A 26,343-nucleotide genomic window follows, 5' to 3' on the forward strand; every position below is an offset into this window, starting at 1 on the left:
TTCACACAATCTGATTGTAACAGATTGTGTGGACGTGCTGGACCGTTCGCTGATTGATGATTTCCTCCGTTGCCGCCAGGATTCCTCCTCGAGTGCGCCAGGAGGCGCTCGGTGAGTGGGGGGGTACTGTCATGTTTTGTCTTATATTGTCTTGTCATTTTGCTTTCCCTTCTGTTCGTTTTCCCCCTGCTGGTCTTTTTAGGTTCGTTCCCTTTTTTCTCTCTCCCTCCCTCTCTCTCTTCTCTCTATCGTTCCGTTCCTGCTCCCAGCTGTTCCTATTCCCCTAATCAATCATCTAATCTTTTCACACCTGTTCCGTATCTTGCCCTCTGATTAGAGTCCCTATTTCTCCCCTTGTCTTCCGTTTCTGTCCTGTCGGATCCTTGTATATTGTTCACCGTGCTGTGTCTTTGTCTTGCCCTGTCGTGTCGTGTTTCCCTCAGATGCTGCGTGGTGAGCAGGTGTCTGAGTCTGCTACGGTCAGTGCCTTCCCGAGGCAACCTACAGTTTATGGTCGAGTCTCCAGTCTGTCCTCGTCATTACGAGTGGAATTGTTTTTTATGCTTTGTTTACCGCTCCGATTTGTCTAGGAGTATTGCATATTTCCTTTACTGGAATAAAGACTCGCCAAGTCGCTTTTGGGTCCTCATTCACCTGCATAACACAACTCTAATCAACAGAACCATGAACAGGCCCTAACGAGCACGGAATAAACTACAATAAAGAGAGCAAATACTATACTGAACAAAAATATAAACACAACATGTAAAGTGTTGGTCCTATTTTTCATGAGCTGAAATAAAAGATCCCAGAATGTACAAAAAAAAAAATAATCTCAAAAGTTGTGCACAAATTTGTTTACATCCCTGTTGAGCATGTATCCTTTGCATTTATCCTTTGCCAAGATAATCCATCCACCTGACAGGTGTGGCATATCAAGAAGCTGAATAAACAGCATGATCATTACACAGGTGAACCTTGTGCTGGGGAAAATAAAAGGCCACTCTAAGATTTGCAGTTTTGTCACACAACACAATTCCACAGATGTCTCAAGTTTTGAGGGAGTGTGCAATTGACATGCTGACTGTAGGAATGTCCATCAGAGCTGTTGCCAGGTAATTTAATGTTAATGTCTCTACCATAAGCCGCCTCCAACATCGTTTTAGAGAATTTGGCAGTTCGTCCAACCGGCCTCACAACCGCAGACCACGTGTTACCATGCCAGCCCAGGACCTTCACATCCAGTTTTTTCACCTGCGGGATCGTCTGAGACCAGCCGCACCAACAGCTGATGAAACTGAGGAGTCTGTCTGTAATAAAGCCCCTTTGTTGGGAAAATCTGATTCTGATTGGCTGGGCCTGGCTCCCCAGTGGGTGGGCCTATGCCCTCCCAGGCCCACCCATGGTTGCGCCACTACCTAGTCATGTGAAATCCATAGATAGCCTAATGAATTCATTTCAATTGACTGATTTCCTTATACAGTATGAAATGTAACTCAGTAAAATCATTGAAATTGTTGCATGTTGCATTGATATTTTTGCTCAGTATAAGTAAATATTGTACAAAGTGAATACTGGGTAACAGTTATGTGGGGGAAAATGGTTTTGTTACAATCTAAATTCTATGAAAATGCTTGAGCTCAATAGTGTTTTTCACTGGAAATTGTCCCTGCTGTTCAGTAACCTCTTCATATACCCCACAAAGGAGAGATTTGTTATTGGCCCTTATCTCTGGGGCCATACATGCCTAAACAATCTGATTCTTGTTCTGTCTTTGTAGGTTCTAAAGATCTTATCATTCACCTATCTTTGACACATAGTCTGTGAGAACAGGTTAGAACCTGCTTTTATTTGTTTTAATGCTAGAGAGTAGAGATAATTAGAGATAGAGATAATTACCCCTTATCTATATATATCTAGGAGGGGTAAACAGCTCTTTGTGTAGATAAAGTACGTAACGACTGTGATTTGTAAATAATCAAGTTACTTTCTGGCTTTATCCTGAGAGGGAACTTCCTGGAAATTGCTTGAATAAAACGTATAAACTGAAAAATGAGCTCTGCCTGATCCTTGGAATTAGTTATTCCTCGACAGTTAGTAAATACTAAACTGTCACGCCTTGGTCATTGTATTTTGTGTTTTCGTTATATCAGGCCAGGGTGTGACATGGGTTTATGTTATTGTATTTTCGTATTGGGGTTTGTAGTATTTGGGATCGCGGCTGATTAGGGGTGTTGTATAGGCTTGGCTGCCTGAGGCGGTTCTCAATCAGAGTCAGGTAATTCTCGTTGTCTCGGATTGGGAACCGTATTTAGGTAGCCTGGTTTCGCTTTGTATTTCGTGGGTGATTGTTCCTGTCTCTGTGTAGTTTCACCAGATAGGCTGTAATTAGGTTTCACGTTCCATTTGTTGTTTTGTATTTTGTATCGTTATGTGTCACTTTTTCTATTAAAGTCATGAGTAACCACTACGCTGCATTTCGGTCCGACTCTCTTTCTACAAACGAAGAACGCCGTTACATAAACAAAGCAAATACTAAGTACAACTTGTCCAGATGGATAAATTCAAAAGCTCAAAAGACAGGGATGAAAATAAATATAGATAAATAATAATAGCCTACCTTGGTTCTAGAGTTCCATGACAGCGTTTAAGGACAGAAAAAACAGGTAAAAGGGTGTGACTGTGAACCAGGAGTTGGAACCGCTTCAAGGAATAGAACCGAAAACCTCCCTGTGTCACCCCTTGGTCTTAGTATTTTGTGTTTTCTTTAATTATTTGTTCAGGCCAGGATGTGACATGGGTTTATTGTGTTGTCGTATTGTTTTTTTTTGTAGGCATTGGGACTGTGACTGATTAGGGGTGTGTCTAGCATAGGCTTGGCTGCCTGAGGCGGTCCTCAATCAGAAACAGGTGATTTTCGTTGCCTCTGATTGGGAACCATATTTAGGTAGCCTGGGTTTCACTGTGTATTGTCACGCCTTGGTCATTGTATCTTGTGTTTTTGTTATATGTTTGGGTAGGCCAGGGTGTGACATGGGTTTATATGTTGTATTTCGTATTAGGGTTTGTATTAATTGGGAGTGTGTATTATTAGGGGTGTGTCTAGTTAGGCTTGGCTGCCTGAGGCGATTCCTAATTGGAGTCAGCTGATTCTAGTTGTCTCGGATTGGGAACCGTATTTAGGTAGCTTGAGTGCGCGTTGTATTTCGTGGGCGATTGTACCTGTCTTAGTGTTAGTCACCAGATAGGCTGTATTTTGTTTCACTTGTTTGTTGTTTTTGTATTTTCAATTATTTCATGTACCGCTTTATCTTTATTAAAGGTCATGAGTAACCTACACGCTGCATTTCGGTCTGCCTCACTTCAAACAACAGACGAATATCATTACAGAATCACCCACCACGATTCACAGACCGAGCAGCGTGTGAACTGGCAGGATCTGAAGGAGGACGATATGGATTATACTACGTGGGAAGAAATCGACAGGTGGGCGGCCGACCCAGGGCGTGTGCAGGAGCCCGCCTGGGATTCCCTACAGCAATGCGAAGAGGGCTACAGGCGAATCGAATCAACGAAAAAGACACGCCGGAAGAAACGGAGAGGCGCTGGTTTAAACAGGCAGCAACAGCAAGAGCAGGAAAGGGAGGATGAATTATTTGGAGAATGGACATGGGAAGACGTATTGGATGGTAAAGGTTGTTACACTTGGGAGGAGATATTGGCCGGAAGAGATCGCCTCCCATGGGAACAGGTGGAGGCACTAAGGAGAGCAGAGGCAGCGGGAGATAGGAGCCGACGATACGAGGGAACACGGTTGGCAAGGAAACCGGAAAAACAGCCCAAAAAAATTATTGGGGGGGAGCTAGAAGGGAGAATAGTTATGCCAGGTAGGAGACCTGCGCATACTCCCTGTGCTCACCGTTGGGTTTGAGAGACCGGGCAGGCACCGTGTTATGCTATGGAGCGCACAGTGTTTTCAGTGCGGGAGCATAGCCCTGTGAGGCACATACCAGCTCTTCCTATTGGCCGGGCTAGAGTGGGCATCGAGCCAGGGAAGCTTGGGCAGGCTCGGTGCTCTAGAGCTCCAGTGCGCCTGCACGGTCCGGTCTATCCAGAGCCACCTCTACACACCAGTCCTCCGGTAGCAGCTCCCCGCACCAGGCTTCCTGTGCGTGTCCTCGCGCCAGTACCACCAGTTCCAGCACCACGCACCAGGCCTCCAGTGCGCCTCGCCTGTTTAGCGCAGCCAGAGCTTTTCTCCTCTCCTGCGCTGCCGGAGTCTCCTGTCTGTCCAGCGCCACCAGTGCTCCCAGTCGGCCCAGCGCGTCCAGTGCGCATCGCCTGTTCAGCACAGCCAGTGCTTTTCTCCCCTCCTGTCCTATCGGAGTCTCCAGCCTGTTTAGCGCAGCCAGAGCCTTTCTCCTCTCCGGCGCTGCCGGAGTCTCCTGTCTGTCCAGCGCCACCAGTGCTACCAGTCGGCCCAGCGCGTCCAGTGCGCCTCGCCTGTTTAGCGCAACCAGAGCTGTTCTCCTCTCCTGCACTGTTGGAGTCTCCCGCCTGTTCAGCTCAGCCAGAGCCTTTCTCCTCTCCTGCGCTGCCGGAGTCTCCTGTCTGCCCAGCGCCGCCAGTCGGCCCAGCGTCACCAGTCTGCCAGGATCCGCCAGAAGTGCCAGTCTGCTAGGATCCGCCAGAAGTGCCAGTCTACCAAAATCTTCTAGATCGGCCAGACAACCTTAATCATCCAGGTCCACCAGCCAGCCAGGATTTACCGGAGCCTACTACCTGCCTGAGCTTCCTCTCAGTACTGAGCTTCCTCTCAGTACTAGGCTCCCTCTCTGTACTGGGCTCCCTCTCTGTACTGGGCTCCCTTTCAGTACCGAGCTTCCTCTCAGTACCGAGCTTCCTCTCAGTACCGGCTTCCCCTCAGTACCGGGCTTCCCCTCAGTACCGGGCTGCTTCGGTCCCGGGCTTCCCCTCTGTCCCGGGCTGCCCCGCTGTCCTGAGTTGCCCCTCTGTCCTGAGTTGCCCCTCTATCCTGAGTTGCCCCTCTATCCTGAGTTGCCCCTCTATCCTGAGTTGCCCCTCTGTCCCGAGCTGCCCCTCTGTCCCGAGCTGCCCCTCTGTCCCGAGCTGCCCCTCTGTCCCGAGCTGCCCCTCTGTCCCGAGCTGCCCCTCAGTTATGTGGGGATCAGGGTGAGGACTATTAGGCCATGGTCGGCGGAGAAGGTGGATTATCCTAGGATGCGAAGGGGAGGAACTAGGACATTTATGGAGTGGGGTCCACGTCCAGAGCCAGAACCGCCACCGTGGACAGACGCCCACCCGGACCCTCCCTATGCTCTTGAGGTGCGTCCCGGAGTCCGCACCTTAGGGGGGGGGGGTTCTGTCACGCCTTGGTCATTGTATCTTGTGTTTTTGTTATATGTTTGGGTAGGCCAGGGTGTGACATGGGTTTATATGTTGTATTTCGTATTAGGGTTTGTATTAATTGGGAGTGTGTATTATTAGGGGTGTGTCTAGTTAGGCTTGGCTGCCTGAGGCGATTCCTAATTGGAGTCAGCTGATTCTAGTTGTCTCGGATTGGGAACCGTATTTAGGTAGCTTGAGTGCGCGTTGTATTTCGTGGGCGATTGTACCTGTCTTAGTGTTAGTCACCAGATAGGCTGTATTTTGTTTCACTTGTTTGTTGTTTTTGTATTTTCAATTATTTCATGTACCGCTTTATCTTTATTAAAGGTCATGAGTAACCTACACGCTGCATTTCGGTCTGCCTCACTTCAAACAACAGACGAATATCATTACATGTATTTTGTGGGTGATTGTTCCTGTCTCTGTGTAGTGTTCCCCAGATAGGCTGTAATAGGTTTCGCGTTTCGTTTGTTGTTTTTGTTATTTAAATTATTTCATGTCTATTCTTTATTAAAGAACATGAGTAACCACCACGCTGCATTTTGGTCCGCATCTCCTTCAACAGACGAACGCCGTTACACCCAGAACCTAAAACCAGATTATTATTATGTTTTTTTATTTTAATTTTAATTGAGGAACAGAATCAGAACCCAGGAAAGAAGTGATCTATACTGTTCAGGAACAGAAGCGTTATTTTAAAAGCATGGGAACCGGTTAATTACATTACATCACATTAAGCATCTCCAATCCAAAATTAAATCTAGATTTGGCTTTCTATTTCACAACAAAGCATCCTTCACTCATGCTGCCAAACATACCCTCGTAAAACTGACTGTTACATTTTACATTTACATTTAAGTCATTTAGCAGACGCTCTTATCCAGAGCGACTTACGATCCTTGACTTTGGCGATGTCATTTACAAAAAAGCCTCTAACACTCTACTCAGCAAATTTGATGCAGTCTATCACAGCGTCATCCGTTTTGTCACCAAAGCCCCATATACAACCCACCACTGCGACCTGTATGCTCTCGTTGGCTGGCCCTCGCTTCATATTCGTCGCCAAACCCACTGGCTTCAGGTCATCAATAAGTTTTTCATAGGTAAAGCCCCACCTTATCTCAGCTCACTGGCCACTATAGCAGCACCCACCCATAGCACGCAATCTCACTGGTCACCCCCAAAGCCAATTCCACCTTTGGCCACCGTTCCTTCCAGTTCTCTGCTGCCAATGACTGGAACGAACTGCAAAAATCACTGAAGCTGGAGACTCATATCTCCCTCACTAACTTTAAGCACCAGCTGTCAGAGCAGCTCACATATCACTGCACGGCAGGGTAGCCTAGAGAGAGACTAGTTGGACTAGTAACCTGAAGGTTGTGAGTTCAAACCCCTGAGCTGACAAGGTACAAATCGTTCTGTCGTTCTGCCCCTGAACAGGAAGTTAACCCACTGTTCCTAGGCCGTCATTGAAAATAAGAATTTGTTCTTAACTGACTTGCCTGGTTAAATAAAGGGAAAAAAAATACAAATAAACCCATCTGTAAATAGCCCACCCAACTACCTCATCCCCATACTGTTATTTATGTAATTTATTTTGCTACTTTCTACCCCAGAATCTCTACTTGCACACTCATCTTCTGCACATTTATCACTTCAGTGTTTAATTGCTATATTGTAATTATTTAGCCACTATGGCCTATTCATTGCCTTACCTCCCTTATCCTACCTTATTTGCACACACTGTATATAGACATTTTCTATTGTATTATTGACTGTAGGTTTTTTTATTCCATGTGTAACCCTGTGTTGTTGTTTGTGTAGCACTGTTTTGCTTTATCTTGGCCAGGTCGCAGTTGTAAATGAGAACTTGTTCTCAACTAGCCTACCTGGTTAAATAAAAGTGAAAAAATAAATAATAATAACATAGTTTACGTTCCAGGCAGAAAGGCGCCTATGCAAAGCCCTCACTCTGTCACTCAGAAACGTATATTCCAGTATCTGCGTGCCAGCTGAAAATCTTTGCCAGTGTATGTGTGTGTAGGCAACATGCCCTTCCCCCTTCAAAGCTTAGGCTGATGTACCCTACTGACGCTACAAGCATTCAGAAATTAGGGAGAGATATTTAATTAGAGAAGAATGGATTCACTTCTTCAATGCTAGTTACGAATACTATAGTTATCACGTTTCACATTGGATTAAATAACTACAAAAAGCTAAGATGTGTTTTTTTATTATTCTGGTGTGGCTCTATACACACAAGCTTGTCAGTTAGCTTGCTCTGGTTCAACTTTAAGACAACTCTCGTAAGTTCAAAGACATTCAAAGTTCCTCCATAGAAGCCGCTCCTCCGTAGGTATAATTCTGTGGGCCTAATTCAGATAATGCGTGTCATAACTATGCCCAGCACTTCAAGCCAAGCCTCTTCCTCCACCCTCTCTCACTCTCCCCCCACCTACAAAATTTCAGTCGCATCTTGCACCCTACACTTATCTGTCCATGGCGCATGTAAACAACTACAGCTTAGTCAGCTGATAGCGCCCATGCACTAGAGTTCTCAATTTCAGCCTGAACTCTTGTCTCTCTCTCCTCTCTGTCAGCTGCAGAAGCAGCCACAGACTGCCATGTGTATTGCGCTGTCCGAGGTGCTGAAGCTGCAATCTAACTACAGTAATTCACTAGTTTCTTGCTTGTTGTTTCTCTGACTGAAAAGTTATGTTACCTAATTTGTTGAGAATGCAAAAATCTTCCCTATTTGCTAAATGTGCCTTTCCCTGCCATGATCTGTTCACGTGACACATGCATGCACCCGTTAGGACATAGGCTGGTTTATAATATCCAGAACATGTATTTATTATTTCAATATTCAAGACTCCATGTCTCCAATGTTGTTTAATTGATGTGTTATTTTGCTGTGTCCTGTTCTGTTTCATTAATGACTATTTCATTTGTTATTTTATTTTCTACATAAAAAGCTTGATTGTATTTAAAGTCATGACTGACTGACTCGTACTTATATGGGCTACTATATTACTGCATAATAATAATAATAATCCTAAGAAGAAACTGAAGAAGGTGGGTAAGCCGAGCGCTGTGTGCCACTGCCAAACAGGTGTTAGAGTCTTGAACATTGAAATGGAACAGTGCAAACAACAGCTAACAAATAAGAAATCCTCGAGAGTCTGTTCTAAGGAAGAAATGCATTTTTCTGCCTACAAAGATTAAACACAGTTACTGACATGTTGAGGTTTATATGTTTAATTATTCAAGGCTGCCTTTTTATTTCATTTTAAAACTAAGCCTACTGTTGATGATATTACCTTACATACTTTTATAATTCTAATAATAACCACAACAACAAAAAGAAGAAAGAGATCCAGAAGGAGGAGAGGATTGAGCTCTGTGTGACCCATGTGTGTAAAGGCAGGCTATTATTCAAATATTTGTTTTCTGACCGTTTGGAACAGTGTAAACAATGCTGAATAAATGATAAGAAATCACAGATAATCTGATCTAACGAAATCAAACACACACTTCACGGAATCACACACACACTTGAAAACAGGCAACAGAAGAAGCATTTGTCTAATTTCTGAAGATATATACAGTATGGATGTCTTACTGTATAAACCCTGAGATCCACATACAACAGTATGGATGTCTTACTGTATAAACCCTGAGATGGACCAGAACTAGATACAACAGTATGGATGTCTTACTGTATAAACCCTGAGATCCACATACAACAGTATGGATGTCTTACTGTATAAACCCTGAGATCCACATACAACAGTATGGATGTCTTACTGTATAAACCCTGAGATGGACCAGAAATAGATACAACAGTATGGATGTCTTACTGTATAAACCCTGAGATCCACATACAACAGTATGGATGTCTTACTGTATAAACCCTGAGATCCACATACAACAGTATGGATGTCTTACTGTATAAACCCTGAGATGGACCAGAACTAGAGGTATTACACTATTAGACATGGACCAGAACTAGATACAACAGTATGGATGTCTTACTGTATAAACCCTGAGATCCACATACAACAGTATGGATGTCTTACTGTATAAACCCTGAGATCCACATACAACAGTATGGATGTCTTACTGTATAAACCCTGAGATGGACCAGAACTAGAGGTATTACACTATTAGACATGGACCAGAACTAGATACAACAGTATGGATGTCTTACTGTATAAACCCTGAGATCCACATACAACAGTATGGATGTCTTACTGTATAAACCCTGAGATCCACATACAACAGTATGGATGTCTTACTGTATAAACCCTGAGATCCACATACAACAGTATGGATGTCTTACTGTATAAACCCTGAGATCCACATACAACAGTATGGATGTCTTACTGTATAAACCCTGAGATCCACATACAACAGTATGGATGTCTTACTGTATAAACCCTGAGATCCACATACAACAGTATGGATGTCTTACTGTATAAACCCTGAGATGGACCAGAACTAGAGGTATTACACTATTAGACATGGTTCAGAACTAGATACAACAGTATGGATGTCTTACTGTATAAACCCTGAGATCCACATACAACAGTATGGATGTCTTACTGTAAAAACCCTGAGATCCACATACAACAGTATGGATGTCTTACTGTATAAACCCTGAGATCCACATACAACAGTATGGATGTCTTACTGTATAAACCCTGAGATCCACATACAACAGTATGGATGTCTTACTGTATAAACCCTGAGATCCACATACAACAGTATGGATGTCTTACTGTATAAACCCTGAGATCCACATACAACAGTATGGATGTCTTACTGTAAAAACCCTGAGATCCACATACAACAGTATGGATGTCTTACTGTATAAACCCTGAGATCCACATACAACAGTATGGATGTCTTACTGTATAAACCCTGAGATCCACATACAACAGTATGGATGTCTTACTGTATAAACCCTGATATCCACATACAACAGTTGTTGATTATATTCAAGTTGGGTTTTCCCCTCTCATCACTTCTCTTAGACAAGGCTTGGGCTTTTCACTCTTTCCTCACTCTGCTCGCTTCCAACAACATCTCACGTTGTTGTAAAAACCATGGTAAATTAATAGTCTACTCGTTAACTTGAACAAAAGAGCAATATGGTCTAGGGAAAGGTGCGTCCGTTTTCTAGAAATCAGTCATCGTTTAGGTTTCGGGCTCATTACATTTATGGGATGTCGGACTAGGCCTGGGCTCGGGCTTCAGCTCATCGGGCTTGGGTCGGACCAGGCTAAAATGTTCAGCCCCAATGAGAACTCTATCATTGGCTGCCTAGGCTAAAACAAATATAGCTTGCCCGCTCCATTGCAAGCTGCCTTATCCTCAATGATTGGTAAAGAGATGTAATGCTGAGCTAATGTAATAAAAAACGATTACTTCAGACATTTAAAAAGGAACCGAGAGGAACGATAAAAACTGGTACTTTTTTTTGTTTCGAAACCAATCAGAACTTTTGCAGGTCGGAACAGTGGAATGGAACAAAACAAATAATGGTTCTGTTCAGAACAAAACGATTGGACATTTTTTGGGGTTCCAAACCCTGCGGTTAACTACTGTGAACTTCAAGGAAAGAGATGAAACGCCATGAAAAGAGGAGAGACAACAGGTGATATCAGATTAACAGTCTGGGAGGTTCAGCCACCACACAGAGCTAAACTGTCAATGAAGAAGTGATTTAAGAGGGAGCTATGCTGAGACTTACAGAGGTGAAGTTCTGGGGACCGCACGGTTCTCCTCGGTACTTGCAGGAGAGAAGCATTTCCTCTAGCTGGTGGCTCAGCCGGTCCATAAACTCCAGGTTGCTGCCCTCAAAGTTTCTGGGGGGCAGGAACAGCCTGAAGTCAGACAGTTTGCTGAACCAGGCCTGGCTGTCCTCCTGCAGCAAATCCAGCACCATGGGTCTCACCGTCCGGTTGGCCAGCAGTAGGCCCAGCCAGTGGCCAGCAAAGTACAGGTCACTTTTGGTGAGCTTGTAGAGGCGGATTGGGTTGTTGTTGCAGATAGTGACTGTGGGGAAGGCCATCTCCTTGGCCCACTCTGTGTGGATCCGTGTGTAGGTGGGGAAGGAGAGCCAGTGGAGCAGGCGGTTGGAGGACCAGGACAGGAGCAGGCCCAATGAGGTGCACAGGGCCAGCAGCCAGAAGGCCCGACGGCCAATGGAGCCACCGGACACACACACATGCCTGAGGCCATGCAGACTTGTCCCAGCCAGCAGGGTGGAGGTGATTGAGGACAGGCCTGGCCTTGCAGGGAGGCGCCGGCGGCCTCTCCTCACCACGGCTGGGGATCCCCGCTGGAGACATCGCCCCTCCAGAGCCATGGCTGCCCAAACCGCTCCTAGTGCCGAGAGAAAGGCTTCATCTCCCAGCCAGGTCTCAGGGGCTGGGCCCCACATGGAGCTCCAGGGCACCGATATCCCCACTGGTGTAATCCACACCTGGATTTGTGCTTATCTGACAATCAGTACAAGCTCCTCACACACAACCTCACTCACACACACATACTAACTCTCTCTCTCTGTCACAGTGTCTTCTGTTTGTTGTTGTTGGTGTCCTGTTTTACTCTTTAGCTACTTGTTGGGCTTCTCCCTCTCAGTCCATCTGGTTCCTTTGACCTGAAAGTACTCCACTCACCCAACTCAGCAGTAAAAAATACATTCAGCCATGCAAATATGCACCAAGCGATGCAGCTTCTACATGAGCGACTCCAGCATCCGCACCAGTTAGTGTAACACAGAGCAAGGGAGGAAGAGACAGAGGGAGAGAGAGAGAGCTAGAAAGCGAGAGGGAGGGAGGGAGGGAGAGGGAAAAGGATTGGTGAGGGAGAAGAGAGGGGGTGGAGTGAGTGCTAGAGGAGAGAGAGGCAAGATGAGCTGAGAAGCACAGACAAAATGAAAGAACGGAAGGTTAAAGAAGAGAGCAGTGAGTCTGTTGTGGTTCTTTCTGGTGCCGTCTGTCAAAGAACGGCTCGTCCTGCCGGTTCCCTCTGCTCTGTCGGCGCTCCTCTCTGCCGACCGAGGCTGCTGTCTTTTGGGACTTTGCCGTCGCTCCAATTCGATCAGTGATGCTCAGCCTCGTTCAATCTGCTAACCCTCCAACACCACCACGGCCAGAGGCTGGACTTGTTTACATGACACTGCTAAAACGAGCAGGCGCGCATCACTAATTGCCTTTGTGAGTCTACCTCGCTAATTTATTCTCCGGCTTTTTTTGTGAGCACTTTTATCTTCTTGATTTCCAGCCTTCCCCTCTTCCCATCTGTCACTCTTTCACTCCCTCCCTATTCTCCTCTTCATTGTCCTTTCTCTTCTCCTCCTCTCTTGACTGGAGAAGTGGGTGTTGTGTCCTGCGGGTGATAATGTACGGCCAGCCCGTCTTGTGCGAGGAGCAGACACTTCGCACGCAAACACTCATTCACACTGAGAGAGGAGCACATGCACACACACTGCGTTTCCCTGTGGGAAACCTGACCAGAGTCGATGGAAAATCTGTTCAGTCACGCTCAGATCCTTGTATCTCTCTCTCCCTCATTCTCTCGTTCCAGTTTTCTTTCACTCTGTTTCTCTCCCTCAGAACTGTGGCATTTCTAATCGTAACACTCCTCTTGTTTTCTTCCTTTTCTAAAAATACTTCTCTCCAAATCAAATTCATTAACTTGCCCTCACGCTCCTCCTCTTGTGCCGATGTCCGTCAATCCTTCTCAGCTCCACCCCCAACCGGGCTCCTCCTCCTCCCATGAAGTAGATGTGTGCATTCTCTCTCTCTCTCTCTCTCTCTCTCTCTCTCTCTCTCTCTCTCTCTCTCTCTCTCTCTCTCTCTCTCTCTCTCTCTCTCTCTCTCTCTCTCTCTCTCTCTCTCTCTCTCTCTCTCTCTCTCTCTCTCTCTCTCTCTCTCTCTCTCTCCTTTGGATATTGCCCTGTTATTTTCTGTATTCTCTTCCTCCTGTGCAGACAGACTGTTCCTCTGGTCCCCTCTCTCTGATCGGGCAGCGTGTCCTCTCTGTGCTCCTCTCCTCCTGCGCCACAGCTCTGTCCACCGAGCCAGTGAGAGAGCGAGCGATGAGTGTCTGTCTAAGAACGCCAGGGCTCTCTCTCTCTCTCTGTTTCTCTCTCCATCTCTCTCTCCCTCCCTCTCTCTCCTCCCCCACTGTTTGTCGGCTGCTGCCACGACTTACACAACAGGAGCAGAATGGGAGAGCAGGAGAGTGTATGTGCACTCAGAGAGGGAGACCGAGACAAAGAGCATCATACTGAATTATTGCTTTGGTATGTGTCCCTTTGTCAAATAAACACAAAACAGCCCTACAGAATGTGGGAAAAGGACTGGGTTTTTAGTTTAATTTCCGGCCTGTTTGTGAAACATAAAATATCTTGAATTATGTTGTCAACGTAGGGGGTAGACAAAATCAAGAAAATAGCAAGACATTAGGCAGATGGAGGGAAGGATATGATTGAATGAAATATGACAAGACAAACAAGAGTAACACCTAAGTGCAACATTGAAAAGCTCTGTGGTCGTCTTAGCAGAGCTTCAGGCTTGGTTTGCAGCCAACACTGTACATATGGCTTGTTGTCAACAACTAACTCTCATGACAACTTTGACTTGTCATGTCTCCTAACAGCATTGGCTCAGCTGTGCTCTTCAGTGAAATCCCATGGGGGACCACTATCCTTCCCCTAATATTTACATCCCATTTACATCTGCACACGTTCATATAGTGGACGTTTTTATTCACAAAGACGCCACACACATGTACTGTGTGCAACACAACAAAATGAGCAGTAGCGTAGATACTACATCCTGTCGTGGAAATTTCCTGTATTACCAAATCATGAGAGAGCAAACCACACACAAGTCAGAGTTATCATAAAGTCAATTTCAAATTATATGAGCTTCACCATAGCCCTGTGACTCTCAGATCAGTGACATAAATGAATTCTCTGAGAGTGCTTACAAAACAGTCCTTGGTATCATTTATAGCCAAGACACACCCATCAAAGCTCACATGATGAATAACAGATCTTAGGAACATTATACAAATAAGCTTTTACCAGAAAAAAAGGAGTATCCCATCATTTATAGCATCAACTATAAATGATTGTTCAGTTTGGTCTCCTAAATCAAAGCTCTGATCTTTTTCTTGGTACCATTTAGAACCAACAAACAATACCCCGTCCAATGGCATATATCAAATACATCCAACCTCCTGGACAAGCTTACAGAGAGACGTGACTGGCACACAGACATTGTGAAGCCACCTAACTGGTTCCCCATTAATCACACCATCCCATCACATGGTTTAGGAATGGTTTACAGACACATTCACAGATAAGACTAACCCGACCTCTCCCCTCTCTGGGCCCAAGTAACTTGGAGAGTGTTGGAGTGTTAGAGAACTACAGGGGTCATAGTACTGGAAGCACAATTCCAAATAAAGTCTGGCAAATAGACCATGCATGAGACAGTGAGACATGAGTGTAGTACAAAAGAAGAAGCATCATGATAATAGGGCAACAGAAAGTGCTGCACCTGCATGTCTGACTCAGTCAGTGGTGTTACTGGGCACCTCAGACAGTTCCAGCTACAGTCCACTCAGTACTGTCCAGTTGGCCTGTAGCAGTTATAACGTCATCATAACAATGCAGTCATTTAGTACCTCTTAACTTTTGAAAAAGATATATAATAAGATATAAGGATAATATATACAATAACGATATTGATTATTTAGGAGGAACAGTTTACAGTTCTCTTTTTGGGAAAAAGAAAATCGCTAATGAAACTATAATCTCAGACAAATTAATATTTGAATGTCTCGGTTTGTAAAATTGCTTCATTTGCATTTAGGATGAAGAAGAATTCTCCGAAATGCTTTTGACAGAGCATCCACCAATCTTCCTCTGCTTCCTCTGCTAAAGTGAAAGTTTTTTTCCCTCCAAGTGAGAGGACTATTTTTCACTTGTTTAATTGAGTTGCTCCTAGCTGTTCTCAGCTAACAGAGAGGAGAGAGTTGAATAGGAGCCCAGCTCAGAAAACAGAAAACATGTCTCAAATGGCACCCTATTTTCTATGGGCCCTGGTCAAAAGTGGTGCACTTTATATAGAATATGGTGCCATTTGGGACAAATCCTATAAGTACAGTAGAATCTGCCCTCTGTGTGTCCCCTATGACTAAGTCATTATCAAGCTGAATAACAACTGGTATCTGTGCTTATCTTGTATGACTCACTGGGGCTAAGTGAATTGTGTAGCTGTTATGGAAACACAAACAGCAACAGCGAAAGAGAAAATGTGTAATGTGCAGCATTATAACTCATTGTGTTGGCTTGGCCGACTTGCAAAAAAAATCAAAATCAAAAATCAAATTTTATTTGTCACATACACATGGTTAGCAGATGTTAATGCGAGTGTAGCGAAATGCTTGTGCTTCTAGTTCCGACAATGCAGTGATAACCAACAAGTAATCTAAATAACAATTCCAAAACTACTGTCTTATACACAGTGTAAGGGGATAAGGAACATGTACATAAGGATATATGAATGAGTGATGGTACAGAGCAGCATACAGTAGATGGTATCGAGTACAGTATATACACATGAGATGAGTGTGTAGACAAAGTAAACAAAGTGGCATAGTTAAAGTGGCTAGTGATACATGTGTTACATAAGGATGCAGTCGATGTTGTAGAGTACAGTATATACATATGCATATGAGATGAATAATGTAGGGTAAGTAACATTATATAAGGTAGCATTGTTTAAAGTGGCTAGTGATATATTTACATCATTTCCATCAATTCCCATTATTAAAATGGCTGGAGTTGGGTCAGTGTCAATGACAGTGTGTTGGCAGCAGCCACTCAATGTTAGTGGTGGCTATTTAACAGTCTGATGGCCTTGAGATAGAAGCTGTTTTTTAGTCTCTCGGTCCCAGCTTTGATGCACCTGTACTGACCTCGCCTTCTGGATGATAGCGGGGTGAACAGGCAGTGGTTCGGGTGGTTGATGTCCTTGATGATCTTTATGGCCTTCCTGTAACAACGGGTGGTGTAGGTGTCCTGGAGGGCAGGTAGTTTGCCCCCGGTGATGCGTTGTGCAGTCCTCACTACCCTCTGGAGAGCCTTACGGTTGAGGGCGGAGCAGTTGCCGTACCAGGCGGTGATACAGCCCGCCAGGATGCTCTCGATTGTGCATCTGTAGAAGTTTGTGAGTGCTTTTGGTGACAAGCCGAATTTTTTCAGCCTCCTGAGGTTGAATAGGCGCTGCTGCGCCTTCTTCACGACGCTGTCAGTGTGAGTGGACCAATTCAGTTTGTCTGTGATGTGTATGCCGAGGAACTTAAAACTAGCTACCCTCTCCACTACTGTTCCATCGATGTGGATAGGGGGGTGTTCCCTCTGCTGTTTCCTGAAGTCCACAATCATCTCCTTAGTTTTGTTGACGTTGAGTGTGAGGTTATTTTCCTGACACCACACTCCAAGGGCCCTCACCTCCTCCCTGTAGGCCGTCTCGTCGTTGTTGGTAATCAAGCCTACCACTGTTGTGTCGTCCGCAAACTTGATGATTGAGTTGGAGGCGTGCGTGGCCACGCAGTCGTGGGTGAACAGGGAGTACAGGAGAGGGCTCAGAACGCACCCTTGTGGGGCCCCCGTGTTGAGGATCAGCAGTCGTGTAACTTGTACGTGCTGTAACGCAATGCTTTCTGACAGCTCCATGTGATTTGATCACAGGAGATGTGATGAAAAAGATTCTACACTGAGGGGTCATATACACACCCAGCCCACACACATGCCTAGAGAAACCCTTCACATAGAGGACCACGCACACACACACCCAGCCCACACACATGCCTAGAGAAACCCTTCACATAGAGGACCACGCACACACACACCCAGCCCACACACACACCCAGCCCACACACATGCCTAGAGAAACCCTTCACATAGAGGACCACACACACACACACCCAGCCCACACACATGCCTAGAGAAACCCTTCACATAGAGGACCACGCACACACACACCCAGCCCACACACACACACACCCAGCCCACACACATGCCTAGAGAAACCCTTCACATAGAGGACCACGCACATACACACCCAGCCCACACACATGCCTAGAGAAACCATTCACATAGAGGACCACGCACACACACACCCAGCCCACACACATGCCTAGAGAAACCCTTCACATAGAGGACCACGCACACACACACCCAGCCCACACACACACCCAGCCCACACACATGCCTAGAGAAACCCTTCACATAGAGGACCACACACACACACACACACACCCAGCCCACACACATGCCTAGAGAAACCCTTCACATAGAGGACTACGCACACACACACCCAGCCCACACACACACACACACCCAGCCCACACACATGCCTAGAGAAACCCTTCACATAGAGGACCACGCACACACACAACCAGCCCACACACATGCCTAGAGAAACCATTCACATAGAGGACCACGCACACACACACCCAGCCCACACACATGCCTAGAGAAACCCTTCACATAGAGGACCACGCACACACACACCCAGCCCACACACATGCCTAGAGAAACCCTTCACATAGAGGACCACGCACACACACACCCAGCCCACACACATGCCTAGAGAAACCCTTCACATAGAGGACCACGCACACACACACCCAGCCCACACACATGCAGAGCCAGTCCTTTATCCAGTCTGAATCCATCCAGCAGCAGCATAATTAGACGAGATATCCCTGAACCATCTGATTCAATTACACGCATTCTTCTGTCCACAATGATTTGTGCATCTACTGTGTAATACCCCATGTCCTTCATCAACAAACACTGTCCAGGATTCAAGGACTGGACAATAGTACAATAACCATGAAGAAAGGATGTGCGGAAAGGGTATAAAGGCTATTATGATTTCCATAGATGAAATGTATTTCTTCTCTCAGGACTTCGAGGCAGACAGAAAATCAACACACATCACAGATTCCCTCATACAAGCATTTTCTACGTGTTGCTAAAGGATTTGAATCACAAAAAGACGGCTTGAGGGTCGCTAACGCTTTATCCCCTCTGAGGGAGAGAAGCAGTGACGTGGGGAGCAGATGAAAGATGAGCAGGATGAGGAGACCGTGTGCAGCACTGCCATCCATCAAATCCACAGCATGCATTAAGATGACACCAATAACAGGCGATCAATTGATTTTCTGTATTTTAGGAGTTTTTTAATCGAGCGTAGTCACACTTGTCTGGCTGTAGGTGTAGCAGGGCCTCCCCTGGCTTCAAACACTGCCTCCTCTCTAAATGAAAGGGAGGGCTGCTGCTGAGCTGTAGGGTGGTAATAGATTGAACGCTCCCTTTGTGGGTGAGTTCTTCGAGCTCACTGCAGTCATTATGGCTATTAGTTGTTGTCATGGCATGGCATAATCATCAGTTGGCTTGATGAAATGAGAGGAGATAGGGGGATTGGGTCTGTTTGTTGTATCCCAATCATAACCCTGCTGCTCTGTAGTGTGTACTCTCTGATTAGATGTTGTATGACAGCCATCATCATCACCAACACCACAGAGCGAGGACAGTAATAGCTATGCAATCTGGTATTGACCACACTCAACCTCTCCAAATGGATGGGATGCCTCAGGATCATTCAGGTGTTTGTTTGTCTACTGTGATCTGGTCTGGTGTAGACACACTTCATGTTGTTGCTATGTTAATTATATAGTCAAGTGTGATCAAACATTCCTTAGTGGGGTGCAGAGCCAATAGAAATAGAGCTGGCACTCATAAGCCCCACCACATACCTTTATTCATAAACAAACTACGTTTCCATCCTGCAAAGATCTTCGTCAGGTCACTGTGTCAAATCAAATCAAATTCAAATCAAATCAAATTTTATTTGTCACATACACATGGTTAGCAGATGTTAATGCGAGTGTAGCGAAATGCTTCTGCTTCTAGTTCCGACAATGCAGTAATAACCAGCAAGTAATCTAGCTAACAATTCCAAAACTACTACCTTATAGACACAAGTGTAAGGGGATAAGAATATGTACATAAAGATATATGAGTGAGTGATGGTACAGAGCGGCATAGGCAAGATACAGTAGATGGTATTGAGTGCAGTATATACATATGAGATGAGTATGTAAACAAAGTGACATAGTTAAAGTGGCTAGTGATACATGTATTACAATAAAGATGCAGTAGATTATATAGAGTACAGTATATACATATACATATGAGATGAGTAATGTAGGGTATGTAAACATTATATTAGGTAGCATTGTTTAAAGTGGCTAGTGATATATTTTACATCATTTCCCATCAATTCCCATTATTAAAGTGGCTGGAGTTGAGTCAGTGTGTTGGCAGCAGCCACTCAATGTTAGTGGTGGCTGTTTAACATAATATATAATAATAATATATGCCATTTAGCAGACGCTTTTATCCAAAGCGACTTACAGTCATGTGTGCATACATTCTACGTATGGGTGGTACCGGGGATCGAACCCACTACTCTGGCGTTACAAGCGCCATGCTCTACCAACTGAGCTACACAGGACCACGTAACAGTCTGATGGCCTTGAGATAGCAGCTGTTTTTCAGTCTCTCGGTCCCAGCTTTGATGCACCTGTACTGACCTCGCCTTCTGGATGATAGTGGGGTGAACAGGCAGTGGCTCGGGTCTGTGGACCTATTTGGACGGTAAGCAAATTGGAGTGGGTCTAGGGTGTCAGGTAGGGTGGAGGTGATATGGTCCTTGCCTAGTCTCTCAAAGCACTTCATGATGACGGAAGTGAGTGCTACGGGGCGGTAGTCATTTAGCTCAGTTACCTTAGCTTTCTTGGGAACAGGAATAATGGTGGCCCTCTTGAAGCATCTGGGAACAACAGACTGGGATAGGGATTGATTGAATATGTCCGTAAACACACCAGCCAGCTGGTCTGCGCATGCTCTGAGGGCGCGGCTGGGGATGCCGTCTGGGCCTGCAGCCTTGCGAGGGTTGACACGTTTAAATGTTTTCCTCATGTGAAGGAGAGTCCGCATGTTTTAGTTGCGGGCCGTGTCAGTGGCACTGTATTGTCCTCAAAGCGGGCAAAAAAGTTATTTAGTCTGCCTGGGAGCAAGACATCCTGGTCCGTGACTGGGCTGGTTTTCTTTTTGTAATCCGTGATTGACTGTAGACCCTGCCACATACCTCTTGTGTCTGAGCCGTTGAATTGAGATTCTACTTTGTCTCTATACTGACGCTTAGCTTGTTTGATTGCCTTGCGGAGGGAATAGTTACACTGTTTGTATTCGGTCATGTTTCCGGTCACCTTGCCCTGATTAAAAGCAGTGGTTCGGGCTTTCAGTTTCACGCGAATGCTGCCATCAATCCACGGTTTCTGGTTTGGGAATGTTTCAATCGTTGCTATGGGAACGACATCTTCAACGCACGTTCTAATGAACTCACTCACCGAATCAGCGTATTCGTCAATGTTGTTGTCTGACGCAATACGAAACATATCCCAGTCCACGTGATGGAAGCAGTCTTGGAGCGTGGAATCAGATTAGTCGGACCAGCGTTGAACAGACCTCAGCGTGGGAGCTTCTTGTTTTAGTTTCTGTCTGTAGGCAGGGATCAACAAAATGGAGTCGTGGTCAGCTTTTCCGAAAGGAGGGCGGGGCAGGGCCTTATATGCGGCGCGGAAGTTGGAATAGCAATGATCCAAGGTTTTTCCCGCCCTGGTTGCGCAATCGATATGCTGATAAAATTTAGGGAGTGTTATTTACTGTGTTATTTATGTATAAATATATTCACTTCTTATTTCTTACTGTGCAAGATATTGATCTTTCAAATAGATCGACGCCATTACAGCGCCTTAGTTAGACCAACAGCTACTGTTGGTTTGTAGAGAGACAGCATGTGAAACATGCTTTAGCCCGTTTAGATTGTCTGCAGTGGAAGACGAAGCTTCTTATGAAGCTTGGTCCATGCTGGTGATATAGCTAATCTGGCTCGAGAGAATGAGGTGAGATAAATGACTCCTGGTCCGCCAGTATACCAGGGAAAGACTGTCATACCACAGAAAGAAGTAGGAGCCAGATACTTCACAGGATGTGATGTATAAATCTGAAGCATCCGTTTACAACTTCTTCTCACCACCAAATAAGACCAGTGGAGGGAAGTGGGAGAAGATGGAGCTAGATGAAACTTGGCTGACATTCCGCACATTTTCTCATTGATGAAACATTCGATCTCAATACAGTTTTCTTTATCCCAAAACTACAATCGGTTATGAACAGAGCGCACTAAGTTCTGGAGACTTGACCCTTTAAAAATGTTTCTTAACATTGCATTGTTTAGAAGGACCCTGTGCTCTGACCTCTTTCTCCCCTCTCTCTCCAGATGAAATCTCGCGTCTTGTGACGGCCGGCCGCCCAACCACCTGCTCGCTTGACCCTATCCCCTCCTCTCTTCTCCAGACCATTTCCGGAGACCTTCTCCCTTACCTCACCTCGCTCATCAACTCATCCCTGACCGCTGGCTACGTCCCTTCCGTCTTCAAGAAAGCGAGAGTTGCACCCCTTCTGAAAAAACCTACACTCGATCCCTAATAATAATAATAACTACAGACCAGTATCCCTTCTTTCTTTTCTCTCCAAAACTCTTGAACGTGCCGTCCTTGGCCAGTTCTCCCGCTATCTCTCTCTGAATGACCTTCTTGATCCAAATCAGTCAGGTTTCAAGACTAGTCATTCAACTGAGACTGCTCTTCTCTGTATCACGGAGGCGCTCCGCACTTCTAAAGCTAACTCTCTCTCCTCTGCTCTCATCCTTCTAGACCTATCGGCTGCCTTCGATACTGTGAACCATCAGATCCTCCTCTCCACCCTCTACGAGTTGGGCATCTCCGGCGCGGCCCACGCTTGGATTGCATCCTACCTGACAGGTCGCTCCTACCAGGTGGCGTGGCGAGAATCTGTCTCCTCACCACGCGCTCTCACCACTGGTGTCCCCCAGGGCTCTGTTCTAGGCCCTCTCCTATTCTCGCTATACACCAAGTCACTTGGCTCTGTCATAACCTCACATGGTCTCTCCTATCATTGCTATGCAGACGAAACACAATTAATCTTCTCCTTTCCCCCTTCTGATGACCAGGTGGCGAATCGCATCTCTGCATGTCTGGCAGACATATCAGTGTGGATGACGGATCACCACCTCAAGCTGAACCTCGGCAAGACGGAGCTGCTCTTCCTCCCGGGGAAGGACTGCCCGTTCCATGATCTCGCCATCACGGTTGACAACTCCATTGTGTCCTCCTCCCAGAGCGCTAAGAACCTTGGCGTGATCCTGGACAACACCCTGTCGTTCTCAATTAACATCAAGGCGGTGGCCCGTTCCTGTAGGTTCATGCTCTACAACATCCGCAGAGTACGACCCTGCCTCACACAGGAAGCGGCGCAGGTCCTAATCCAGGCACTTGTCATCTCCCGTCTGGATTACTGCAACGCGCTGTTGGCTGGGCTCCCTGCCTGTGCCATTAAACCCCTACAACTCATCCAGAACGCCGCAGCCCGTCTGGTGTTCAACCTTCCCAAGTTCTCTCACGTCACCCCGCTCCTCCGCTCTCTCCACTGGCTTCCAGTTGAAACTCGCATCCGCTACAAGACCATGGTGCTTGCCTACGGAGCTGTGAGGGGAACGGCACCTCAGTACCTCCAGGCTCTGATCAGGCCCTACACCCAAACAAGGGCACTGCGTTCATCCACCTCTGGCCTGCTCGCCTCCCTACCACTGAGGAAGTACAGTTCCCACTCAGCCCAGTCAAAACTGTTCGCTGCTCTGGCCCCCCAATGGTGGAACAAACTCCCTCACGACGCCAGGACAGCGGAGTCAATCACCACCTTCCGGAGACACCTGAAACCCCACCTCTTTAAGGAATACCTAGGATAGGATAAGTAATCCTTCTCACCCCCCCCTTTAAGATTTAGATGCACTATTGTAAAGTGACTGTTCTACTGGATGTCATAAGGTGAATGCACCAATTTGTAAGTCGCTCTGGATAAGAGCGTCTCCTAAATGACTTAAATGTAAATGTAATGTATCGTGCTTTCATCATCTGTGCCTGTCATGTCTCCACCCACAAACAGGTACATGACTGCACATATTGTCTGATGGGGGTCCTATCAATGCAGAGATGCCATCTCTCTGATTAAGGTGCACTGAAATGAACTAGAAAGAGGTCGTAAACCCGTCTCACAAACAGGAGTACTGTATGTACACTGGTGCTGTGATATACATGCTCAGGGGTGCTATAATTTAGAGTGAATGGGGGTGTGACAACACCAAACCCATGCTCTCTCCTGAGTCCCTTAATTTCCCATTTCAATTCTTGTCTCTGTCATCCTGAGTCTGTCATCAGGGCTGCGTGGGGAGTAAGGAGATGAATTCATCAGGGAAGGGAATGGTAGACAGTAGACAGTAGCTCTGTGCTGCTCTGTGCTGCTGTGCCTGCTGCTCAGGATAGACAGGAGCCCATGGCCAACGTACTGAGGATTTCACCTGTTGGGCCAGTCCTGACAGTCAGGGTTGGGTAGGTTACTTTCTTAACGTAATCTGTTACAGTTACTAGTTATCAGTCCAGTAATCAGATTGGATTACCCAAACTCAGTAACATAATCTGATTACTTTCCATTACTTGTGGATGACTTTCCCCTTAAGAGGCATTGGAAGAAGTCAAAAAGGATCCATCAAACACATTTGGTGTGTTATTGTAGTAGTCTCTGACTTATGGTCAGACTCGCTCAGCTGGAACAAACTTAAATGTGCTCCTTTTTTAACACTGCATTGAATGTCAGAAAGGTATCAATGTATTTTTTTCTGGTGTTGTAATTGATTACAGTTACAGTTATTTTTCAATCAGATTACATGTAATCAGTTACGCTCCAACCCTGCTGACAGTGCATTAGCTAGGCCTCAGGGTGTTGTGGATAGTGGTCACTAATAGTGGTCACTACAACCCTCTCTGTCACAGTACTCTAGTCTAGAGTATCATCCCGGTCCCCTGGCAGAGAGATAGTCCACACGACAGAGGAATGGACAGAGACAACACTGCACTGATTTGAGAGTGCATGTGGTGTGTGCCTGTGTCTGTATGTACACTACTGTTCAACAGTTTGGGGTCACTTAGAAATGTCCTTGTTCTTGAAAGAAAAGCACATTTTTGGTTATTAAAATAACATCAAATCGATCAGAAATACAGTGTAGACAAAAAACAATGTAGACATTGTTAATGTTGTAAATGACTACTGTATCTGTAGCCCTCTACCAACTCCCCCTTCCAGTACCTTGTAGCCCTCTACCAACTCCCACTTCCAGTACCTTGTAGCCCTCTACCAACTCCCACTTCCAGTACCTTGTAGCCCTCTACCAACTCCCACTTCCAGTACCTTGTAGCCCTCTACCAACTCCCACTTCCAGTACCTTGTAGCCCTCTACCAACTACCACTTCCAGTACCTTGTAGCCCTCTACCAACTCCCACTTCCAGTACCTTGTAGCCCTCTACCAACTCCCACTTCCAGTACCTTGTAGCCCTCTACCAACTCCCACTTCCAGTACCTTGTAGCCCTCTACCAACTCCCACTTCCAGTACCTTGTAGCCCTCTACCTACTCCCCCTTCCAGTACCTTGTAGCCCTCTACCAACTCCCACTTCCAGTACCTTGTAGCCCTCTACCAACTCCCACTTCCAGTACCTTGTAGCCCTCTACCAACTCCCACTTCCAGTACCTTGTAGCCCTCTACCAACTCCCACTTCCAGTACCTTGTAGCCCTCTACCAACTCCCACTTCCAGTACCTTGTAGCCCTCTACCAACTCCCACTTCCAGTACCTTGTAGCCCTCTACCAACTCCCACTTCCAGTACCTTGTAGCCCTCTACCAACTCCCACTTCCAGTACCTTGTAGCCCTCTACCAACTCCCACTTCCAGTACCTTGTAGCCCTCTACCTACTCCCACTTCCAGTACCTTGTAGCCCTCTACCAACTCCCACTTCCAGTACCTTGTAGCCCTCTACCAACTCCCACTTCCAGTACCTTGTAGCCCTCTACCTACTCCCACATCCAGTACCTTGTAGCCCTCTACCAACTCCCACTTCCAGTACCTTGTAGCCCTCTACCAACTCCCACTTCCAGTACCTTGTAGCCCTCTACCTACTCCCCCTTCCAGTACCATGTAGCCCTCTACCTACTCCCCCTTCCAGTACCCTGTAGTCCTCTACCTACTCCCACTTCCAGTACCTTGTAGCCCTCTACCTACTCCCCCTTCCAGTACCATGTAGCCCACTACCTACTCCTCCTTTCAGTACCCTGTAGTCCTCTACCTTCTTCCAGTACCATGTAGCCCTCTACCTACTCCCACTTCCAGTACCTTGTAGCCCTCTACCTACTCCCCCTTCCAGTACCATGTAGCCCTCTACCTACTCCCCCTTCCAGTACCCTGTAGTCCTCTACCTTCTTCCAGTACCATGTAGCCCTCTACCTACTCCCACTTCCAGTACCTTGTAGCCCTCTACCTTCTCCCACTTCCAGTACCCTGTAGCCCTCTACCTTCTCCCATTTCCAGTACCCTGTAGCCCTCTACCTTCTCCCACTTCCAGTACCCTGTAGCCCTCTACCAACTCCCACTTCCAGTACCCTGTAGCACTCTACCTACTCCCCATTCCAGTACACTGTAGGCTTCTACCTACTCCCACTTCCAGTACCCTGTAGCCCTCTACCTACTCCCCCTTCCAGTACCCTGTAGCCCTCTACCTACTCCCCTGCCCCTTCCAGTGCCCTGTAGCCCTCTACCTACTCATCCTTCCAGTTCCCTGTAGCCATCTACTTACTCCTC

The 26,343-nt window shown here is 46.2% G+C and overlaps 1 protein-coding gene across 3 annotated transcripts in view; it reads right to left on the reverse strand.

Annotated features, from left to right (window-relative positions):
- LOC123999355 (acid-sensing ion channel 2) overlaps positions 1-26,343 on the reverse strand; it is a 607,124-nt gene that overhangs the window by 213,122 nt on the left and 367,659 nt on the right. Inside the window, exon 1 of one of the 3 annotated variants that reach the window (XM_046305019.1) lies at positions 11,165-13,486. The exons of the other annotated variants lie outside the window; for them this stretch is intronic. Within the exon in view, the coding sequence (XP_046160975.1) occupies positions 11,165-11,857 (693 nt within the window). The 5' untranslated portion in view covers positions 11,858-13,486. Of the gene's footprint in view, positions 1-11,164; positions 13,487-26,343 lie in introns of those variants that run through there. 3 annotated transcript variants of the gene reach the window in all.

The sequence above is a fragment of the Oncorhynchus gorbuscha genome, linkage group LG16, assembly GCF_021184085.1.
Source record: "Oncorhynchus gorbuscha isolate QuinsamMale2020 ecotype Even-year linkage group LG16, OgorEven_v1.0, whole genome shotgun sequence".
Taxonomy (NCBI): Eukaryota; Metazoa; Chordata; class Actinopteri; order Salmoniformes; family Salmonidae; genus Oncorhynchus; species Oncorhynchus gorbuscha.